The following is a 20,871-nucleotide window of genomic DNA, read 5'->3' on the forward strand; positions in this document are numbered from 1 at the left end:
ATTTTGCAACGCCCATTTCCAAATGGGAAAGGGAGGAAGGGACACCTGCTGGATAACTCTTGCATGCACTCACCCAGTGCCGGATATATATAAAATCTAAAGAAGAAGGTAGACATCATCTACCTTGATGGCAGAAAGTGAGGAGGAATTAAAGAACCTTTTAATGAGGGTGAAAGAGGAGAGCGCAAAATATGGTCCGAAGCTCAACATCAAAAAAACCAAGATTGCGGCCACTGGTCCCATCACCTTCTGGCAAATAGAAGGGGAAGAAATGGAGGCAGTGAGAGATTTCACTTTCTTGGGCTCCATGATCACTGCAGATGGTGACAGCAGTCACGAAATTAGAAGACGCCTGCTTCTTGGGAGAAAAGCAATGACAAACCTAGACAGCATCTTAAAAAGCAGAGACGTCACCTTGCCGACAAAGGTCCATATAGTTAAAGCTGTGGTTTTCCCAGTAATGTACAGAAGTGAGAGCTGGACCATAAAGAAGGCTGATCACCGAAGAATTGATGCTTTTGAATTCTGGTGCTGGAGGAGACTCTTGAGAGTCCCATGGACTGCAAGAAGATCAAACCTATCCATTCTGAAGGAAATCAGCCCTGAGTGCTCACTGGAAGGACAGATCCTGAAGCTGAGGCTCCAGTACTTTGGCCACCTCATGAGAAGAGAAGACTCCCTGGAAAAGACCCTGATGTTGGGAAAGATGGAGGGCACAAGGAGAAGGGGACGACAGAGGACGAGATGGTGGGACAGTGTTCTCGAAGCGACTGGTGTCTATTCCAAACTCTGCAATATCCTTTTTTTGACATGAAGCCACCAGAACTGGACACAGTAGCATAGTTTTGCATGATGACATTCATGGCCTTGGCAATTTTATTTTCTGCTCCTTCCTGGCATGGGATTTGCCTCTGTCACGGCTGCTGCAGGCTTGGGCCGACGTCTCCATCAAGACCCCTCAAGGTCTTATTCGTGGTCCGTGTGAAATTTATTTGCTTATTTATTTATTTGCCCCAATATGCACCGGATAATTTATACTGGCCCTGAGGAAACGGCCTGAGGGCCGCATTCCACTCTGAGCAACTTGATGAGGGCCACCTGTCCTCAACCAGAGGTGCAGCCAGAGGCTAAATGAGTCAAGCAATGGATGCGATTTGTTTTTACTTTCCCCCCGGTAGGTTAGTTTCCACACACAATCACGTACATGTGAGTTCAGGGATAAAAGGTGCCTCTGAGCATGCACAGAGTGTCTCCTTTCCCACTAAAAGGCTTTTGTCGGGGGCTGGCACCAAAAGATTCCTTCCCTTCCCCCTTATAATCTATTTAATCCTCTTTTAAAAAAACCAGACATTCCTCCACCACACACAAATGGCCATAAACTTTTCCTATAATAATTCCATTCTCATCCCCTCAACCCAACGGACTACAACCCCCATGAAGCCTTGCGGCGGCAAAACACTATTTTTCCTCAGCGCATGCGCACCTTTCTCTACCTCCACTTTTCTTGACCCGCAGGCGAGGGGCAAAGACGTGCTCTGCGTGCGAGCGGCTACAAACTACACTTCCCATCATCCTTTAAGAAGGCGAGACGTTTTCTCCGCCTACATTCCCCCGCTCCATTAACGAATTCTTTTTTTATAAAAAAAACTACACCTCCCATAATGCCTTTCGCGGAAAAACCACCTTGATGAGCAACGCGCGTGCGCGCTGTCTCTTCCTACCTTCGGCTACCCCCGTCTCCCTCCCGCCCCTGCGGTAAACCCCGTCTAGAACCAGCCAATGGCGAATAGTGGGAGGAGCGTAGGGGAAAAGAAAGCCGCCTCCTCCTCGCGTTTTGGCGCAAGCGCAGTGCGGCGCTGTCCGGCCGGGAGCGGCGGTTGGTGGCCGCAGGGAAACAGGAGGCGGAGGGGCGGGGGGCGGGGGTGTAGAGAGCGCGCGCGCGCGTGTGTGCGTGCCGCTTGCGCATGCGCGCGACGCCCGCTCGCTGCTGGTCGCCGGGGCCCTCTTGTGTGAGGTAAAATAGAAAAGCCCCGAGAGAAGGAGGAGGAGAGGCGGCGGCGGAGGAGGAGGAGGAGGACGCGGCGGCCCGGAGCCGGAGAGGAAGGAAGGGAAGAAAGAAGGAAGGAAGGAAAGAGAGAAAGATAGAAAGAAAGGGGGGGAGCCGCGTCAACAGCAGCCACAACCGCCGCCGCCTCCTCTCCCCCCCCTCCCGCTCGGATTCACCTCAGCGCCGAACGAGGAAGCAGAAAGAGGCAGCGGCGAGAGAGGAGGCGGAGGGCCAGCCGACCGGGCCCAGGGCCTTCGCGCCCCCGCCATGAACAGCGTGGGGAGCGCCGACGAGATCGGGTGAGAAAGAGAGGGGAGGGGGGGGGGAAAGGCCCTGTCACGTGTGGGGGGGGCAGGGCGAGGGGGAGGAAAGTGGGGGTCACGAGGAGGACACCCCCCCTCTTCCTCTGTTTCCACATAGTAGCCCTGTTGTAAGGGAAGGGAAGAAAGAGGGAGCCCCCCAACCCCCAAAAAGACCACACTTGGGGGGGGGGAGTGGGAAGGCCCTGTCACGTGGGGAGGGGCAGGGCGAAGGGGGGAAGTGGGGGTCACGGGGAGGACACCCCCCTCTTCCTCTGTTTCCACATAGTAGCCCTGTTGTAAGGGAAGGGAAGAAAGGGGGAGCCCCCTACCCCCCAAAAAAGACCACACTTGGGGGGGGAGTGGGAAGGCCCTGTCACGTGGGGAGGGGCGAAGTGGGGGTCACGGGGAGGACACCCCCCCTCTTCCTCTGTTTCCACATAGTAGCCCTGTTGTAAGGGAAGGAAAAAGGAAGGAGGTCCCCCCCCCAAAAAGACCACACTCTCGCACCTTATTACTATTTGGGTAAGACAGGTTTCACCCCTGTCTCTTATTTCCTCCGTCTCTTTTATTTTTCCTGGATGTTGGGGGATTTATTGGATTTGACTGGGGAAGAGGGTGACCCCCCCCCCGGACCCTGCAGTGAAAGGGAAAGGCCTTTCTCCCCCTTCCCAACCACCCTCCCTGCTGCTTTTCCCCTTCAGTATCTCTCTCTGCGACAAGGGCCATAAATTTTGGGGAGGGGGCAGTTTTAGTAGGAGGAAACACACCCACACACCCGCCCCAATGATCAGAAAGGAGAGCTAATAATCATTCTTCCATTATTTCGGATCTTTCTCTTTACCCTGTTTCTCCTAAAATAAGACATGGCCATAAAATAAGCCATAGCAGGATTTCTATGCATTTGCGAAATATAAGCCGTTCCCCAAAAATAAGCCATACACCGAAAATAAGCCATAGTGACGTGGTACCTCCCATTAAAACAGCCTGGGGAGGCGTGGCTATGCAGCGTACCGATGCAACGCGGTTAAAATAAGACATCCCCTGAAAATAAGCCATACTGTGTTTTTTTGAGCAAAAAAAAATATAAGACGGTGTCTTATTTTAGGAGAAACACGGTAGTTTCGGATCTTTCTCTCCCCCGGAGCTCAGGAAGGTGGGGGGGGGGGGGGAGAAAGCTGGATTAACCTTCCTACTTTTTCAGCTATGAGACAGTCAGGAGTATCTCCAAAGGAAACCCCACGGCCAGCACATGCTTCTCTGAACCCTCTACCCCTTGTCTCTTACCCTCTCTGCACTGCAGGGCAAGGTGGGCCAATGGGTAATAACTCTTCCTGTTTGGGGGTGGGGGGGTGGTTGAGGTCTTGGGAGAGGGCCAGTTTCGGGGGGGGGGATTGTGAGAGGAGCTGCGAGAATCTCTAACGAAAGCCCCCCTCCCCAGTCTATCTCCAACCCTTTGCCTTTCTCTGTGCCAGTAGGATGAGCTATTAACTAGGGGTGGCGGGGAGGATTGGATTCAAAATAATAATGAGTAATGGGTGGGCAATGTGGGGGTTAAGGCCACAGAGGGTGAAAGAGAGCTTGTGGGGAGGGGGGTAATATCAGCAGAGTCATGGGGTGGGTTGGTGGAGCGAAGTTCACAAATGAATTTCAGGAAAAAACGAGAGCCCTGCTTGGTCTGTTGCACCCAGAGCCCCGCTTTCCACATTACCGAACCAGGTGCTTCCAGAAAGCCCATATGGCGCCCTCCTGCCTTTAAACATGGTGGGTTCTCTCTAGGGGGCTGTTGGTCTGTGATTGCTACTTTGCAGATGCGAATGGGGATTTGGAGCACAACCTCCAATGGAGAGGTGACTGCTCTTGGGCCTTGGCACCCCAGTGAGTGGGTTGTATTAGAGCAGTGTTTTTCAACCTTTTTTGGGCAAAGGCACACTTGTTTCATGAAAAAAATCACGAGGCACACCACCATTAGAAAATGTTAAAAATTTTAACTCTGTGCCTATATTGACTATATATAAAGTAATTCTCTTGAATTTTTCCATTTTTCCCACGGCACACCAGGCAACATCTCGCGGCACACTAGTGTGCCGCGGAACAGTGGTTGAAAAACACTGTATTAGAGGGCTCACAGCAGGTACACAAAGATCTGTCTCCTGGATTATTGGATGCTGGAGCAGACATGGCAACGAAAGGTTCTTTCATCATACCGTATGCTGAGTACTGTATGCTTTTATATGGTTGAGGTACTGGACTTGTTCCTTTCCTGGGCTCCATTCCTTTTCTTCCAAAACACACAGGAAGGTGATTCAACTGTTGAGGACATATGTTGGTGCGTACAGTGATAACACTGTTGGGGATAACAATTCTCAGGTGCTCTTAAATTACTCCTTAGGTAATATGTGGATATAGATCGAGATTGTAGTGAGATTGTGGGCTCATATCCAGCTCCCCAATCAGTTCAGAGGCTCAGGCCATTTGTTTCCCTCTGACATGGGTTTTGGGGTTCCTCTCACAATACACCCACCCCAAACCCCACATCCTCTGACATTCTGTTTGCTACCTTTTGGGTGACAGATTTCTAGCTTGGCAGTACAAATCTAAGGCTGTGGAGCAGCTGGCAGCTTGCACCTGGCTCTGCAGCTGGGGCACAAGGTCATCAGGTTGGGATCTGCGGCAGCTCCTTGGTGTGTATCCTTTGAGAAGAGCTCCAATTATTATCTGAGGTCTGCACACTTTGTGAGGGGAGGGGGGCATTGGTTGCTGAACCATGCTCCTCCTTGTCCCTTTGTGACCCTATACAATCCTTCATGTTCAGACCTTTGCTCCTGAAACAGTCTCTCTTGTGCCTCTTCCTGCAGTTGAAGGAGGTTGAGAACCTGTGTAGGACAAGAACACTGGTGATTCATCAATGCTGCCCCATGATGCATGGAGCTTGCCCCTCTTGTGTTTAGCATGGCTGGCAAAGGCATGGCTTTGCTTTCAGCCTCTGAGGCCGAGGCAGCCTACACTGGAGGGATAAAGGCTTAAAAGAAGATTCTCTTTTGTATCTCGTTTTTTACTTCTCTGCCACACGCAGATAAGACCTCCTGGGGTGCCCAACGTGCCTTTATATTTCTTGTTCCTGGGCAGATTTCCACAGATCAATTTCCATCCTGGGAATGGCTGAATTTGAAGGGGGGAGAAAGGGGGGGGGTTACTTTTGTAAAGCCTTCTAAGGGATTTCATGCTTTTAATCTATAACCTCAAAATAGCTCACTGGTTGAGTCTTTGTATTTGTCGTCCTTAGTCACTGTGCTCCAAATGTTGAATAGGATGTCTGCAGTACAGTATGTAGGAAAAGAGCTGGGGGAATATTTCTAAGCCCTAGTTCACTAAGCTGCCATTCTATAGGAAATAAGCATACATAGCCTGAAATCGAAGAAACTTTACTATGCTGAAAATGGAAAAAGATGCTTAAAACCAGCAACTATAATATTTAGATTATGCCTCCATACATTGCTTCACATTTAGTTTAATACCAAGCAACTTGATCATGTAGTCATAAAGTTTCTTCTGCTATCAGGCCCATGCTTAAGAGTAGGACATGCAGAATGAGCATGGTGGCAAAAGTATAAGCATTATGCCAGGGTTGCAAGTAGACAGTCATCTGAATACTTTTTGGGAGGTGAGGAGAAGAGTGGCTCGTCCTTTGGGTTCTACTCATTGGGAAGATTTCTGCTCTGTGAGTTGTGGTCCATTTTCTCATCAAAGTCTGCCTTTTCCTTGAGTCTTATCTTACACCATCCCTCATAAAACTAATTCATATTCCCAGCTGAAATGCTCTTGAAAGACATTCATTCCTTGCAAGCTCTTTCCTTGTACTGTGTTCCTAAGCCGCTGTTGACATTTCTGCTTTAAGTGTCTTGAGGTTGGGCCCTGTCTTTGTTTCTTGGTAAAGCATCAAGTACGTTGTTGCTGCTACAATAATTTTTAAAAGAAAAATACTGATAGACATTCTGCCTTTCCATTGTCAAAGTAGCACTCAAGGTGGCAGGAAACAAGCTGCTTCTATCAGTCTTGTTCATTTGAGCTGAGTTTTAATTTTTTAAACCTCAGTTGAAAAATTATAACTGAATTGCCCAAAGGTTCTCAGCCTTTTACCTATGACCAGTGCAAATCCTCTTCGGGCAACAATCCAGTAAAAAAAATTTAAGGCCACAATGACTAAAATAGCTAAGTGTAGACCTATGTCAGTGGTAGGGAACCTGTGGTCCTCCAGATGTTAGACTACAATCTCAGTCCGCCTTAGTCAACATGGCCAATGGTGATGGGAGTTCATCAACATCTGGAGAGCCATAGGTTCCCCATTATTGGTCTAGGTCAAGGTACCGTATATACTTGAGTATAAGCCTAGTTTTTCAGCAAACTTTTTGTGCTTTAAAAGCTGCCCTCGGTTTATACTCAAGTCAACCATTCCTTAAGGAGTGTACAAGAACGGTGGTTCTTTACTCTCCCCAGGCAGCTCCTTCCATACCTGAACTGCTCACATAAATGCAAACTTTAGACCCCAGAAGGCAGAAAGCCTATCAGTTAAGGAAGTATTAAAACCCCACAGGTGCTCACTTTCCCTGGCTCCTGCTTAAACAGGACAGGATCCCAGCCTTCTCTGTATAACACAAGGGAACATTGCGCTGTGAGTTAAACCACAGAGCCCTAGGGCTTGCTGATCAGAAGAATGGCGGTTCGAAACCCTGCGACGGGGTGAGCTCCACAGCAGCAAAGGAGGAAGAGGAAGGAGCAGCCCAAAGGGCTGCTTTGGGCTGCTCGTTCCTCCTCTACCACAGTGGCAAAGGTGAACCGGCTTATACTTGAGTCAATAAGCTTTCCCACATTTTTGTAGGGAAATTGGGTGCCTCGGCTTATATTTGGGTCGACTTATACTCGAGTATATATGGTATATGCGGCTGGGCAAGCAACCTGTAGACCCATTGCAAGTGGGACTGGATTTACTCTAGACTTCCTTCATAAAGATTCAGTGAATGCTCTTTCCATGTTGGCATAACAAGTGCTAGATCAGAATTCCTCAACCTCAGCCCTCCAGATGTTTCAAGTCTACAATTCCCATCATCCCTGACCACTGGTCCTGCTAGCTAGGGATCATGGGAGTTGTAGGCCAAAAACATCTGGAGGGCCGAGGTTGAGGAAGCCTGTGCTAGATCCTGGTGCCAGTTAGCAACAACAAAATTCTCAGTGTAATGGGTGCTGTCGATTCTGGATGTCCTCGCAACACTTACAAAACTCTAATAGCAAATGGGGTTTTTAAATTTCCTGATCCTGTAGAATGTGGCACAGTAAATGTGGCCACAATAATCTGTGTCTGTTTTAATAAATTGGATTTGTAAGCTTATTTGTAGCTTGCTTGTTTTTTGTGGTTTCATAGGAAACTGTTTTCCTTCTGTGGTGAAGGGAAAGATAATGCAATAGGAATGGGCTGATTTCAGGTACAATGGCAGAGCATGGTTTGCTTCTGAGAGAGAGAGAGCCTTCAAGGAGCCTCTGGCTTAATTCTGTTTGTTTGCTATGTTAGCAGGGCATCCCATAACATAAAGTTCTCTGGGTGACATACAGTAAATAAGTAAAATAATAATAATACAAAGTAAAACATGAAACCATTAAAGAACAAGCATAAACACAACACAGCTTGATGCACCCCAACATTAAAAAACAGAGGTCTAAATTACTTAAGTAATTTTAAAGGGCTGGTTAGAAAAAAAAATGATTTTCACCTGTCACCAGAAAGATCACAAAATTTTACTTGGTGAGTGGCTAGCGGCGTAGCATTGGTGGGGCCACAGAGGCAGTTGTTCTCGGCACAACTATTCTTAGGGGTGCAAAATTTCAAAAGAAACTGAAAGAAAGTAGTAATAATAAAATTTAAAAATAGTGCGCCCTCCCTCTCACATTTAAATCTCCCAATGTCTTCTGCATGGGTTTGGGAAAAAGCCCTGCTCGCGACCAATCCCCCATTCCACTGTCTGCCATGCTCACGGGGCGCCACAGCTGCCACTCAGGTAGGTTACCAAGCTTTTGCCCCTTAGTTCCTGCCTATTGACAGACAGTGCCAAGGATACTTGCCTTGCCCTGGGCTTTGGCAACCCATGTTATGCCACTGGGTGAGCCTTTCAGGGAAGGCTGTTACATCACCAAAGTGTCCTCTCCTCTCCTTGGTAGTTGCCTGCCTTGCTTCATTCAGCAGGGACAGCTGGAGCAGGCCCTCCAAAGAGGATCTTAAGGTGTGAGCAGGTATGTATGCCTTCCAGGTCACTTAGTCTGAAGTTATTTAGAGCTTTAAAGGTTTAAATTGAGCACAGAAACAGACTGGAATCCTGCGGGGCAGCTAGCAAAGCACAGGCATAATACGACCACACTTCCCAGCCCCAGTTAATTTTGGACTGCTGTTTGTCTTGACCAACTGCATCTTCCAGGCCATTTTCAGAGGCAATCCTACATCCATCTCTGGTAACAGAGCATGGGTAATTGTTGCCAAACTGTCTCCATCCTGGTAAGGTTGCAGCCTGCATACTGGCCGAATCTGATAAAAGGTACTTGTGCTGCTGCTGCTGCTGCTGCTGCTGCATCCTTGCCCTTCTTCCTCACCTTGTGCACAGCAATCCCACCCTTTCCTGGAAGTAAAGGAGGGACAGAATTGCCATGCACACAGAGCAAGGAGAGGGAGCGCGCAAGCCCAAGGCTCCTTTAATATTCACCCATGTTGGCCAAACCATGGTTTGGCACTGCATCTGATGCAACCCAGTGCAAAAAATGGAGGGGTACCGTTTGTTGGATGCTTAGCACACAAAATTCACATACAGCAAATTCATAAAAATGGCGCAGGACCTAAAACCAAAAGTCAGAAGGTGCTCATCCAAATCCTACATACGGTTCCTCAGCAACAAGCTCAGTGGTAAGGTAAAGGTAAAGGGACCCCTGACCATTAGGTCCAATCGCGGACGACTCTGGGGTTGCGGCGCTCATCTCGCTTTACTGGCCGAGGGAGCCGGCGTACAGTATCCGGGTCATGTGGCCAGCATGACTAAGCCGCTTCTGGCGAACCAGAGCAGCGCACAGAAACGGCGTTTACCTTCCCGCCAGAGCGGTACCTATTTATCTACTTGCGCTTTGACGTGCTTTCGAACTGCTAGGTGGGCAGGAGCTGGGACTGAGCAATGGGAGCTCACCCTGTCACGGGGATTTGAACAGCCGACCTTCCGATCGGCAAGCCCTAGGCTCTGTGGTTTAACCCACAGCGCCACCCGCGTCGCACTCAGTGGTGCTTAGTACCAAATCAGTCTGAACTGGATTGCATCTAGCCTGGAGAAAATTTTCTATGGCCATTAAAACTATTTATTAATTAAATTTCTATCTCGAACTTCCAGTGGAGCCCAAAATAATCCAAGGGAGCGAGAGCCTATAAATAATATGGATCGCTTTTCTGTGCTTTGCTTCCCTGTTCCTCGGGGCTTTCAGTTAGGTATGTAGAAGTACCTGTTCCTTGTTGTTGCTGTTGTTAGTAGCATTTTGTTTTAGCATTCAGGAAAGTGTCAAGCAAACCGGGTTCCCCACGGCATGGGAGATGAGCTGCTGGTAAAATAGTTAGGATGGCGGTGACTGAGCCCTGGAAGATCTGAGGTTTTGTTGGAACGGTTTGGTGCAAGGTAGCTTGCTTCTCTAGTGGTCTGTTTATTTATTTATTTCTCCGTGCCATCTTCAGGCTGCAGTGCCGGTTTGTTCTGCATTTGCTCAGTGTACCAGAATCCCATCTAACACAAAGCCAAAGGCCAAAACTGTCTTAGCTTGTGGCAATCTATGGAGTTGTGTATAAATAGCCATACTTTATTTTCATACAGCTGCTCTGCTTGACCTCAGAAAACCCTGCACTTTTTTTTTTTGGTCTGAATATTTGTCAAGGTGGCCAGAAATAATTTACAATGGAACTGGAAGACTGAAAAGATTTCAAAGTCCCACCTCCTTGCAGAGAGATGCTTGCTTGGCTTAAGATATGTTTTGGGGCAGGGGGGGGGTTACAGTAATTTTAATGGAAGGTTGGCTGCTCCGAGCCCCTTTAGTAAAAAGGGGAAAATGGGATTTAATGTGTTAGGGAATATGCCAGAGCAGGATCAAGGACAAGTAAAACCAACCCCATATCCATATTTTGTCATTTATTGTCATTTCTGTTGGGTGACCTTGCACCACTCGCAACATCTCAGCCTCAGTTTTTTGTACCCTGGGAATCTTAATGCGCTCTACCTTAACGAATTTTTGCAAGTCAATGAAAATGGTAAAGCATTCTGTATGTGAAAAGATTCCTAGCGTCAACATACTCAAGTTGCCTTAGCCCTCTAGAAGGAGCGTGCTACATCAATAGATTATATTTCAGCACGTGAACTTTCTTGCATGCAAGTTGTTTTAGTCACACACACCTGACATCCAGTAATTAAGCTGCACCCCTCCAGTGTAGCCCTTAGTTCCTTCCACACAAGTTGCCTCTCCCCCTTTCATTGGTGAATAATAGGGTAGCCTCTCGAGTATTTGTTAGACCTGTGCTGTTGGGATTGTGCCTGGGCATCTCTTGATGCCTGCTTCAGCCAAGCTTGTGATAAGATTGTGGAGTCCTGCCTTGCTAACAGTAGTGGTGACATCTCTCAGTATTGATGTCCCCGGACAACCCTCCTCCGTAGGCACACTCTGTGCTTTCTGTACAGCCATTGATGGGCACTGCACATTATTAAAGCGAGCTGAAACACTGGGAGCGGTATTCATGCGTTTGCACGGAAAGCTGCCTTGAAATCTGCACTAGTTCAAAAAAAAGAAAGAAAGGAAAGTTCTTTTTGTTGGATGTCTGTTTTCCCAGTGGTAGATTTCAAGAGCTTGGATAAACCTGAATTTGTCTGATCTTAAGCAAGGGCTTGCCTTCCCTCCCATTCGTGGTCCAATTCAATCTGTTCATTGGATTCCACAAACTGAAGAAATGAGGGAAGGGGCCATATAGCTCAGCGGTCAAACATCTACTTTGTTCACAAAAGGCCCCAGGTTCATTCTCCACCAGCGTCCCCTACCTGGAGAGCCACTGCTGCCAGTCAGTGAAGACAATACTGAGCTAGATGGCCCAATGATTTGACTTGTTATAAGGCAGCTTCCTATGCCTATTTTCCTATTTGATTCCTAGGTGCAAAGCTGTGGAGCTTTTGGGTCACTGCACTCTGCTGAAGATTTGCTCTTCAGCCCCATGTGAAATGATCTTGAGGCTGGGTTGAGTTTTAATACCTGGTGGTAAAGTTTTAACACCTGGAGCTGGTTCGCGCGAAGCTTACTAGATGGTAAAGCAGCAGCAGCAATAATAATAATAATAATAATAATAATAATGATGATGATGATGATGATGATGTACTTTCCCCTGCCTCCACTTTCTGATGTTGTCTATCCTGCCTGCATTAGAGATCATAGGAGCATTGAAAGCTGCCTGTACCAGGTCAGCCTATTTGTCCATCCTGCCCAGTGTTTTATACCCTGACCGAAAGTGGCTTTCTAGCGGCTCAAAAGGGCCTTTTACATCACCTGCTCCTGTTTAACTGGAGGTGTCAACCTGGATCGAACCTGGGTCACTCTACATGCAATGCAGGCCTTAGACACTGGGTTCCAGTTCTACCTTCTTGGCAATACCAGCAATGATGGAAGTTCACGATGCTGTCATAAGTGTCCTGTGCAGCAAAATTTCCCTCAAAGAACCTGTTGTTGCTCAGCTTACCATGACACTTAGAACTAGCTTCCAGCAAGTCTTGTCTGTCTGATGGCAACCATCCTTAGGGTGTGGCTGGCTTGCGGAGTAGATCCAGTTTTCTGGATCAAGTTGACAAGACAAAGCCATTAGTCATCGGGTAGGGTAGTTCTTTTATCTTGGTGCCCAGAGAAATAAATATAAAAAGAACTGCCTTCTCTGCGTAGGGAGGTGTGCTTGGTTCATCTTTGCTTGGGGTTGGGTGATGGTGGTGGAGACCACAGTTCTCCCTTAGTGAATGAATTGTACAGTTGTAGATGGGACGCGGGTGGTGCTGTGGTCTAAACCACTGAGCTTCTTGGGCTTGCTGATTGGAAGGTCGACGGTTCGAATCCCCGCAACGGAGTGAGCTCCCGTTGCTCTGTCCCAGCTTCTGCCAACCTTGCAGTTTGAAAGCACGCCAGCGTCAGTAGATAAATAGGTACTGTTGTGGCAGGAAGGTAAACGGTGTTTCCGTGCGCTCTGGTTTCTGTCACGGTGTTCCGTTCTGCCAGAAGCGGTTTAGTCCTGCTGGCCACATGACCCGGAAAGCTATCTGTGGACAAACGGCGGCTCCCTTGGCCTGAAAGCAAGATGAGCACCGCAACCCCATAGTTGCCTTTGACTGGACTTAACCGTCCGGGGGTCCTTTACTTTTACCTTTAGAGTTGTAGATGAAGCTGCAACATTGTGACGTCAAGTGTTGGCCTTATTACTGCTGTGGTGACATGAATATGGGAAGAAGGGTACAGGATGTTGCCCTTTCCTGCCCTCCAAGGGTCATGTGTTGCATAGTATTGCATTTGTAGGTTGGGTTGCTGTTATGAGGTAGAGCCCTGGCTCTTGGCTTTGTTCTGCTGGCCACATACATACCAGCATTCAAATTTGCCACTTGCAACCAAGTAAAGATGCCCAGGCATCAGGATAGCACCTGACGTCTCCATCATCTGGACGTTCATGCCTGGGGATCCTTGGATCTTGACTGTTTTCACACACTAGCAACACATCCTGTAGAATCCTATCCATTATATTTTATCCGCACAATCAGAATGAATTTCAGGATCCAAAAAGGTGTATTGAAAACTACGACTTTAGAGCCGTCTGGGCCCCAAATGGCAACTCGGCATTCCATTATGGTGACTGCCACTCTAGTTTAAGAAGCCGTTTGGCGCCCAGCTTATATATCTGAGTTTCTAACACTGATACATACTACACCTGCTCTCTGTATGTTTTTGGGAAACCATAATTGGTGATAGAGAAGGATGCTTCTGTAATGAGGAGTAAAAAGTAAAGGGACCCCTGACCATTAGGTCCAGTCGCGGATGACTGTGGGGTTGTGGCGCTCATCTTGCTTTACTGGCCGAGGGAGCCGGCGTACAGCTTCTGGGTCATGTGGCCAGCTTGACTAAGCCGCTTCTGGCAAACCAGAGCAGTGCACGGAAACACTGTTTACCTTCCCGCCGGAGCGGTACCTATTAATCTACTTGCACTTTTTTTGGTGTGCTTTCGAGAGTATTTTCCAAGCATGGTCTGCATGGTTGTGTACAACATCTTGTACCATGAGGGCTAGAATCCTGAGGAGAAGAGAAAGTGGTTTAGCACCAGCTGAGGAGTCAAATCCTCTCAGCCACAAGTTAATCGACACAACATAGCTGCTGGGTTAAGATCAGCAAGGGATTTTATGCTTGTTCTTAAACATGCATATATTTATTTGTAAAATATCTATATATAACACTTTCAATATAATACACCCCCCCCCCCCCGCCAGCGGGGAAGATTGCTTTGTAGTTTAGCTCTTCATCCCAGCCCGTGCGCTTGTCATTTTGCCATAGTCATATACCTCTGCTGAACTTTATGGGCTCATACTCTTACCGTATTACAACTTCCCAATAACTTTACACTGTCTGGCTTGGAAAACACAGCCTGTCCTAATTTATTGCTGAAATGTTTCTCATAATTAAGGCAAAAACAGTGTGCTCATTTGACGTCTTTACCCAAATGCGTGAACATGCCTGGGCAGGGACCGTGTCTCAGTGGCAGGCCACCCGCTTTGCATTCAGAAGTCCCAACCTGAGTCCCTTACATTGCTAGCTTAAACAGCGTAAGTACCAGCTTATTTGGGAAAAGACCCATCTGCCTGAGACCCTGGAAAGCAGCCTGACCTGGTGCCCTCCAGATGTTTTGGACTGCAGCTCCCATCAGCTTCAGCGTCATGCAGCCAAGCTGGCTGGTGCTGTTTGGGGTTGTAACCCATAGCATTGGAGGGCACCAGGTTAGGGAAGGCTGATGAGGACCACTTAAGAGACCCATAGTCTGGCCTCCCTCTTTTGTCTGGCTTGAGCCTGCTTTAACTTGAGCCACGTTTGTGCTGTGTTCCTGCTTCCCTAGAGAAGCACACACACAATTAGATGTTTTTGTGGTGCTTAAGTTTCCTTTCAGCAGCTCCTGCCATACACCTGGCTCCCCCACCTGTGGGGTTAATCATGTCATTGTGTTTGGGGATTCACTAATAACTTGTTTGCCAGCCAGGAGGTCTGTTTCTGTATTTGTGGTTTTACCTCCTGTTAGCCTAGTGGCAGCTGAGTTCAATTCTGTTACTGAAAACCAATTCCTTAGCTGAGCATGTGCTCAGAGACATCTCTGATTCTGCCTGCCCCTGCCCCCAACCCACTGTTCTGTACCTCCTTCCAGATAGTGGATCTTAGGATTGAATATAATATGCCTTGAAAGCTTGCTCTTGTCCAGAGCTGGGCATTCAGTTGATACCAAAAGTTGCCAACCTTCCTTTTGTCAATAAACCCCAAGTGCTTTCCTTGCATAAAAGTGACATAAACAAAATATTTAATTGCTTGCTCTGTTCTCTTTCCCATCCCAGAATTGTTTGGGGGGAACAAGATAAATAGGCATAGCTGCCCTTCCAACTTCATAATTTTATGATTCTATACCCTTGAGGGGTAAACTTTGTTAATTGGAGGGGGGGGAGGATTTTTAGCATCTGTCAGTCTGAGCTGTGTGCTGGTGCTGGAGGTGATGGGAACCTGATGGTGCCTGGGTCTCGAATTGCTGCACCTTTGAGGGAAGCCTTTGTCTCTGCTGCTGCTGTTCTCCCAACAGTCCCTCTCCCACCCATATGGCGTGCAAGTGGAGCGTGTTGCCGTTTGCACTGCTGATGGACGGTACTGTTTGCCTTAATAAAAGCGAGCACGAGAAAGCGTGAACTGAAGTGGAAGGGTTTTCTCATACAGTGGTGCCCCGCTAGACGAGTGCCTCGCTAGACGAAAAACTCGCTAGACGAACGGCATTCGCTAGCGGAAGGATGATATGCAACCTCCGCGCTGCATTGCCGCTTCGCTAGGCAAAAAATTCGCTCTACGAAGACACTCCTAGAACGAATTATTTTTGTCTAGCGGGGCGCCACTGTACTTCAGTGGCCTTGAAGATCCTTTCGCTTAGGAGGCACAGCAGAGGAACCCCAATGTGTGGTAGAACTAGAACCAGGGTCCAGTGTTTTTTGGCCTTGTTGAGGCATCTGCTTGTGTAAATGGAAGAGCTGCCAAGGGGGAGCAAAGAGAATCCTTTATTGTGGGGAGAGGGGTATGTGTCGCCAAAAATTGTGTGTTTGTGTGTAGAGTTATGTCCTTGGGGTTGTTGTTTTTTACATGTGGCACTTGGACTGAAGATTGACTCTCCTTGCTGGGGGTACAAGCGATGAGCTTTGTCTGTTCCGGTACTGGAGTTTAAAACAATGAAAATAGTTTTCTGTGCAGCAAGTGGAGTGTGAATGCTCAGGGAGGGTCAAGCGTGCATCTCTAGCATAGAGGGACAGGGTACAAAAAGCTTAAATGCCCCAGGTGGGAAGGATAGGGAACCTGTGGCTCTTCAGGTGTTGCTAAACTCCAGCTCCCATCGTCCCTGATGTATGGCTGGGGCTGGTGGGAATTGGAGTTGAAGAACCCCTGGAGCACCCCAGGCTCTGCCTCTCTCTACCCCATGGCACACTGTTGGTACAGTGAATAGCTGTTTGACTGTAATAGTTCCATTGGCTTTGACGCCCTAATGAGCCACGGTCCTAGTGTTCCCATGCTCATATGACAGCGTTAGTGTTCAAATTACACTGTTACGTTACCATGCACCTAAGGCTCTAGTGCTGGCGGGAGTGTGTCTAGAAATTCAAGGAGGTATTCTTGATGGAGAGCCTGCCAGGCCCTCTGCTGGCAGTTCAAGCCCCAAGCTGGGCACAGGCTAGGCGTACTTGTTGAGTAGATCGCCTGAGCACTGCAGCAGTTGTGAGATCCTTCCTCGGCGCCTGCAAAATAAAAGGGCACTTGCAAAAAGCTGTTGCTGCCGGTAGTGAATTACTTGCTGGACACCTTCCCGGGATGCAGTTAAATTCCCGAGGCACAAACAGTTTGTCTGAATCAGTTTAGGGGAAACAAACGGCCTGCCAGAATGGCTTTCTAGGGCCTTTGTTGTCTAGTGAATAGGGTGTTAGGGAGAGATCGAAGTTGAAATATCAGCTGAGCTGTGACCTTTCTTGGTTGCCTTGGCAAACTGCTACCTCTGTTTTAGTCTTGGTGAAAGGGGCAGAACAAAGGCTTTCTTCAAAGGGCTGCGGGGTGGAATGAGATTCAGACTGTAAAGTATTGGCACATCTTTTTTAAAATATATATATATAAACCAGCATGCTGTGCATTCTTAATATTGTGCTTTCTGCAATGGTGTGATGGAGTAATGATCAATAAGAAATTTTGCTTTTTTTCTGACACGTTGCTTCATAAGGTAAGTAAAAGTGCTGAGGTAACTTGGGTGGTAGCACATTCACAGCCTACAAAGCATGCACACACTGCTACCCCTCTGAAGGCCTATTATGGTATAGCACCTTACTAGAAGAGTGTTAATGTAGATTGTGGGCTGTCAGATTTCAAGGGGCCTTGGTTTTCACAGAGCAGATACTAACCTTTGTGTTCTTTGAATTACAGAAAGCTGTTTGTGGGTGGCCTTGACTGGAGTACCACGCAAGGTAACCATTTTCTAAATTGATCATGCACATCTTACTAAAGTTCAGATCCCCTACCTCTGGGCTGCTGCTCTCGTATCTTGGCTTTAAGAGGGCTGCCTCATGCCAAAGCATTTGGGGTTTTCCTGGGGCCAGTGCAGCCTCAGATGCACCCTGCAAGGTGGGTTGCTTGTCTGAGAGATGGGGGCGGGGAGCTACTAGGAGGGCAGTGGTTAGTGAGTGAGAGCACAAATCCTCAAGCCTTATTAAAACGAGCCTCCCTATAATTGCAAATTGCACTGTGTGCCTTGGCTGTCTTGCCTCCACCATTAAGCTGTCCTTCTGTGGACCCTACGAGTCTGTTCTGAACAGCGTTCCGCTGCTTCTCAAGGCATTGAATGGCTGGGAAGCCATTTTAAGGTAACGAATACTTCAAGCATTTGTTTTGGTTGCCCTGCAGGGGCTGTGTCTGCCATCCGTCCTGAATCCATCCTTCTCTTGCGGGTTTCCCACAGGCTTCTGGTTCACCACTGTGAGAACAGAATGCTGGATTAGATGGGCTGTTGGCCTGATCCTGCTGGCTTTCCTTGTGTTCTTGAAAAGGTGCAAGCCATCTTGAGACCATGTGTTGTGGGGGTGCATTTATTTCCGTCTCTGCCCATGTTCTGTCTCCCGGCATATCATCCTCAACAAAATGTGTGTGTGTGTGTGTGTGCTTCTTCAACAGAAACTCTCCGCAGCTACTTTTCCCAGTATGGGGAAGTTGTCGACTGTGTTATAATGAAAGATAAGACGACGAATCAGTCGCGAGGGTTTGGATTCGTCAAATTCAAAGATCCCAACTGTGTGGGGACAGTCCTGGCCAGCAGGCCTCACACATTAGATGGCCGAAATGTAAGTTTTGGGTGGGGTGGGGGAGTGATTGCTTTTCCAGTTATTTCTTAGGCTAAACAGGCAGCTGTGACTGTGACTGACTGAATAATTAAAAGCTTTGGTTGAGCAATTGCTCCTTCCATATGTGACCGAACTGAGGCCAAACCTAATTAGAAGTCAGCTTTTAGGAGAACTTTCAGCTCTTCTCTTATATGCTGTCCCCCATACCTTAACATCTGCTCATGATATCATGGGTGGTGAACAGTGAGATTCCCCTCTCCCCTTGACTGCTAGATGAATCCTCCTTTCCTTTTTTTTGGGGGGGGGGAATTGCTGCCACCCCAAAGTATCTCTTGGGGGGGGGCGCACCAGGTTAAGTAGCTGCCCTTGTGTGTTCTGCTGTCTCTTGGATTTGCGAAGTCTGGCAGGTGGCTGCTGTCATGCTCTTGCAAAATGAAAGTGTGGCATAACTGAGGCAGGCTTGCAAATCAGTCCACGAGCATTGGACTTGACAGCCTGCCCATTGGCATGCACCACGAAGCCCATCAGTTTCCTGAAGGGGATTAAGGCCCATTTCTCCAGTTTGCAGCAGCCTCACTGCCCTGGTCCTTGCCAGCGCTGACTCATAGGCGAGTGGCCATTTACATGCTAGGAAGGGGTGGGCAAGCGGCCTGCCCTGGGAGCTACTGGTGGGTCCACCTTGATTCAGAATTTCCTAGCCTGCCTGTATTTATCCAAAGCATTTTTACTCTGCTCTTGAGCAAAACTAAACTAAAATGCTCCTAGGGCAGCTTCCAAATCAGCCCCTGTCCTCAGGGATTTCAAAGACATGGCGTGGAAAAGGGATTGGGGAGGAGGAGGAAGAAGAAGAAGAAGAAAGGAGGCTTGAGCACAAGTTCTTCGTTAGCAGTTTCTTGTAACGACTGGCTAGAATGTACAAGGAGTGGAGGAGCCCAAACATTGCCAGTCTCTCAGCTGTGCATTTGATGGAAAGCCATCCCTTCTATCCTCCTGCTACATAGCCTGGTAGCTGCCTTTAGAGAAGATGGCTGTGCTGAGTTGGTACACATCTGCCTCTGTTAGATTTGCCCCTATGGGCTTCTTGCGAGGTGGTTTCAGCTGTCCACAAGAGGGGCAGGACATACTGGTCACTGCTCAGCTTGCTTGTTGACTGCCAGCATCGGGCAAAGCCAGCTTCGGGTCTTCTTTTCTTTTCAAATAAAACTCTGGCTTGCCATGCCTCCTGTTTCACCCTCTCCCTTGTTTGACAGATTGATCCAAAGCCTTGCACCCCTCGCGGAATGCAGCCAGAGAGAACCCGACCAAAGGAGGGATGGGTAAGGAAGCCGCTTTGGCGTGCATTGCTCTCTGCTCTTTCCTCCCTTGGTGCCCTTGCTGAGCTGCTGGTGTTTCCCATGTCCAAATTCTGAGGAGCTTTGTTAACCCGCTGGAAGCATGGCAGCGAAATTCAGCTGCACTGTCAAAAAAACAAATGAAGCTCGGGGGACTGGGTTGCCAGATGTCACCGCTTGCTGAAAGCAGCCACGTTTCAGTGTGCTCAGCTGAACCCACTGAGTTCATGATCTGGTGCTCATGCGCGGGGGGGAAGCTGTGGTTTTGATACATGTAGTATAACTGTTGCTTGCAGTGGTGCATGTTAACACAGACACATGAACATAGTTGTGTTCAGATGCCTCCTTGCCCAATGAATATTTATTATTGATGTTTATATTATGTCTGGGGACGCAGGTGGCGCTGTGGGTTAAACCATAGAGCCTAAGGCTTGCTGATCAGAAGGTCAGCGGTTCGAATCCCCGCGATGGGGTGAGCTCCTGTTGCTCAGTCCCAGCTCCTGCCCACCTACCGGTTCGAAAGCACGCCAAAGTGCAAGTAGATAAATAGGTACCCCTCCAGCGGGAAGGTAAACGCCGTTTCCGTGCGCTGCTCTGGTTCGCCAGAAGCGGCTTAGTCATGCTGGCCACATGACCCGGAAGCTGTACGCCGGCTCCCTTGGTCAGTAACGCGAGATGAGCACCGCAACCCCAGAGTCGGACATGACTGGACCTAACGGTCAGGGGTCCCTTTACCTTTACCTATATTATGTCTATCCCTCCACCGCAAAGGAATTGTTCAAGGGGGGATAGAAAGGAGCCATAAGTGTTATAACAGCCAGTAACAATCAGCACAGGCCAGGAAAGGCTTTGTCCAGAAAGTCTTAGTGATCAAACGTGTCTTCACTTCCCGACCTCCCTTCTTGTAGTTAAGTAGCCTAGCTGGCTTCACTGGGGAACCAGTTCCATAACGCAGTTGCTACCACAATGAAGGGTCTACCAAATGTCCTAGTGTGCTTGTTCAGTTTGTGAAGTCAGACGGTTCCGTTGGGTCAGCTCCTCCTGTCAGTTAGGAGCAGCCCAACCTTGGGAGCATGTAGGGTAAGTCTCTTCAGCTTGGGGATTTTTTTCAGAGTTCTGCCTACACATCTGCTCTCTGGGGTTTTCTGCAGGTGTCTCCGTTTGCCACCCACATCAGTTCCAGGTTCCCTGGCATACGGTCCCCTTGCTTTCAGCTCCACCCATGCCTGTCAGCACTCAGCGACTCATTCCCTTCTCCCGCCCCCACCCTTGTCCCTGCTTTTAACTATGCTCTCCACAGAATGTCCTTTCTCCTCCTCTGCTTTCAAGCCATGCCTTCAGCCTCTTTCTGCCAAGCTTTTCTGGACCTGTACTGCAACTCTTGCTTTCCTTGATATCAGCCCTTGCTATCAAATCCTTCCCTCCCTTCTCACCTTTGTCCTGTTTGCTGTACTTGATCGCTGCCCATCTCACTTATATGGAGGAGGCATGGGTGGGGAAGGAATAATTAC

At 48.4% G+C, this 20,871-nt stretch overlaps 1 protein-coding gene across 6 annotated transcripts in view; it reads left to right on the forward strand.

Annotated features, from left to right (window-relative positions):
* Positions 1-2,150: 2,150 nt before the first annotated feature.
* The window catches only part of DAZAP1 (DAZ associated protein 1), a 43,407-nt gene continuing 24,686 nt past the window's right edge, over positions 2,151-20,871 (forward strand). For 3 of the 6 annotated variants that reach the window (XR_004425774.1, XR_004425775.1, XM_033136479.1), the window contains exons 1-4: positions 2,151-2,346; positions 17,119-17,159; positions 17,863-18,029; positions 19,280-19,345. Coding sequence is in view for 4 of the 6 variants with exons in the window: in XM_033136479.1 (XP_032992370.1) it covers positions 2,315-2,346; positions 17,119-17,159; positions 17,863-18,029; positions 19,280-19,345 (306 nt within the window). In the remaining 2 variants the exon portion in view is untranslated. The remainder of the gene's footprint in view (positions 2,347-17,118; positions 17,160-17,862; positions 18,030-19,279; positions 19,346-20,871) is intronic. The other 3 variants (XM_033136480.1, XM_033136476.1, XM_033136478.1) reach the window with 3 other exon arrangements.

This window comes from Lacerta agilis, chromosome 18 (genome assembly GCF_009819535.1).
Source record: "Lacerta agilis isolate rLacAgi1 chromosome 18, rLacAgi1.pri, whole genome shotgun sequence".
Taxonomy (NCBI): domain Eukaryota; kingdom Metazoa; phylum Chordata; class Lepidosauria; order Squamata; family Lacertidae; genus Lacerta; species Lacerta agilis.